We start from the raw sequence: 1,739 nt of genomic DNA on the forward strand, positions 1-1,739 counted from the left end.
CCCAGGTCGTTTCCCAGAGTTAGGAGTCTCTAATGCTCTGTCTCCCTTTTTGATATTTCCCACTCTTTTTCTCTCCTTTCCCCTTTATTCCCTTTCACTATTTTTTGAGAGTCCCCAAATGAATGAGACCATATAATGTTTGTCCTTCTCCGATTGACTTATTTCACTCAGCATAATACCCGGCAGTTCCATCCACGTCAAAGCAAACGGCGGGTAGTTGTCATTTCTAATGGCTGAGTAATATTCCATTGTGTACACAGATCACAGCATCTTTATCCATTCATCTTTCTTTGTTTTAACTCTTAGAATGTTTATTAAATGGATGATTTACAAGAAGGATAGTGATGAATAAAGGTAAAATTTTTCAGTTGAAACATGAAGTCTACATGTGTAAGTTTAAATGAATATTCGATTTCTCTCTTTTTTTAAAATCTTCTCCTTTAAGATTATATCATAGCATATGAAGCTGGTGAGATCTATGTCATCAGAAATACCCAATTTGCTGATTTCTGGGAGATTTTTCAGACGATGATTGTACTGCAACAAATGGACATCACTGACCGCAACCTTGAAGTGGTCAGAATCAACCAGCACTTGTATTTTGAATGGTTTACCATTTTCAAATGGGAAAGCCGCCTGCCTTTCTTCCTTTCCCCAGATATTATCCAGCTTGGTATTGCAAACAATGACTCTCTTGTCTTCATTGAAGCGTGGGTTAAAGTGGAAGGCAACATCATTCCCTCTCTTGAAATCTAAAGCAAGTCTGTTTTCACTGGGCCTTACTGTGCCCAGAATTGTTATCAGCATGCGAGGCTTGACTCCTCCAGGCAAAGGCAGGTCATAAGGCACAGTCAGTGGTCCAGTAGGGATGCCAAAGGGACCAGCAGCAGGGTAGGTTCCCGAAGCGCTTGGTTGTCCAGGAGGCGGGTAGGCCCCAGGTCCACTCGGTTGCCCAGGTTGGGCTCCTGGTGCTGTTGGGCCAGGATAAGCAGGTGCTGTGGGGCCAGGGTAGCCGCCGGGAGGTGCCTGGCCAGGGTAGGCACCAGGATAAGAGGCCCCTGAGTATCCCCCTGCTCCAGCAGGCTGGTTTCCCCATGGACCAGGCCATCCTTGAGGATTTGGGTTTCTAGACCCAGATAAAGCATCATTAAGTGAAAAACTGTCTACCATTTTCCCCACGCCTTGGGGCTCGCTCAATCGCTCGCTGCAGGGACGGCTTCCGGGACGGCTTCGGGGACGGGTTCGGGGAGGCGGCGTGATCCCTCCATTCATCTTTCTATGGACATCGAGGTTCCTTTCACGGTTTGGCTACTGTGGAACCTGCTGCTATAAACATTGGGGTGCAGGTGTCCCGGCGTTTCACTGCATCTGCATCTTTAGGGTAAATCCCCATCAGTGCAATTGCTGGGTCGTAGGGTAGTTCTATTTTGACCACTTTGAGGAACCTGAACACAGTTTTGCAGAGTGGCTGCACCAGTTCACATTCCCATCAACAGTGCAAGAGGGTTCCCCTTTCTCCACATCCTCTCCAACATGTGTTGTTTCCTGCCTTGTTAATTTTCCCCATTCTCACTTGTGTGAGGTGGGATCTCATTGTGGATTTTTTTTAATTTATTTTTTATTGGTGTTCAATTTACTAACATACAGAATAACCCCCAGTGCCCGTCACCCATTCACTCCCACCCCCCGCCCTCCTCCCCTTCTACCACCCCTAGTTCATTTCCCAGAGTTAGCAGTCT

The 1,739-nt window shown here is 46.8% G+C and overlaps 1 protein-coding gene across 1 annotated transcript; it reads right to left on the reverse strand.

Moving 5' to 3' along the window:
• Nucleotides 1–375: 375 nt before the first annotated feature.
• On the reverse strand, nucleotides 376–1,197 carry LOC119878899 (galectin-3-like). Its single transcript, XM_038589437.1, has one exon. The coding sequence runs from the start codon at nucleotides 1,168–1,170 to the stop codon at nucleotides 397–399; it is 774 nt and encodes a 257-aa protein (XP_038445365.1). The 5' UTR covers nucleotides 1,171–1,197; the 3' UTR covers nucleotides 376–396.
• Between the last annotated feature and the right edge of the window lie 542 nt (nucleotides 1,198–1,739).

Source organism: Canis lupus, unplaced genomic scaffold, assembly GCF_011100685.1.
Source record: "Canis lupus familiaris isolate Mischka breed German Shepherd unplaced genomic scaffold, alternate assembly UU_Cfam_GSD_1.0 chrUn_S2047H2246, whole genome shotgun sequence".
Lineage (NCBI taxonomy): Eukaryota > Metazoa > Chordata > Mammalia > Carnivora > Canidae > Canis > Canis lupus.

Excerpts from the sequence above, each read along its gene's own strand:
- LOC119878899 (XM_038589437.1), bottom strand. The coding sequence starts at position 1,170 with ATGGTAGACAGTTTTTCACTTAATGATGCTTTATCTGGGTCTAGAAAC.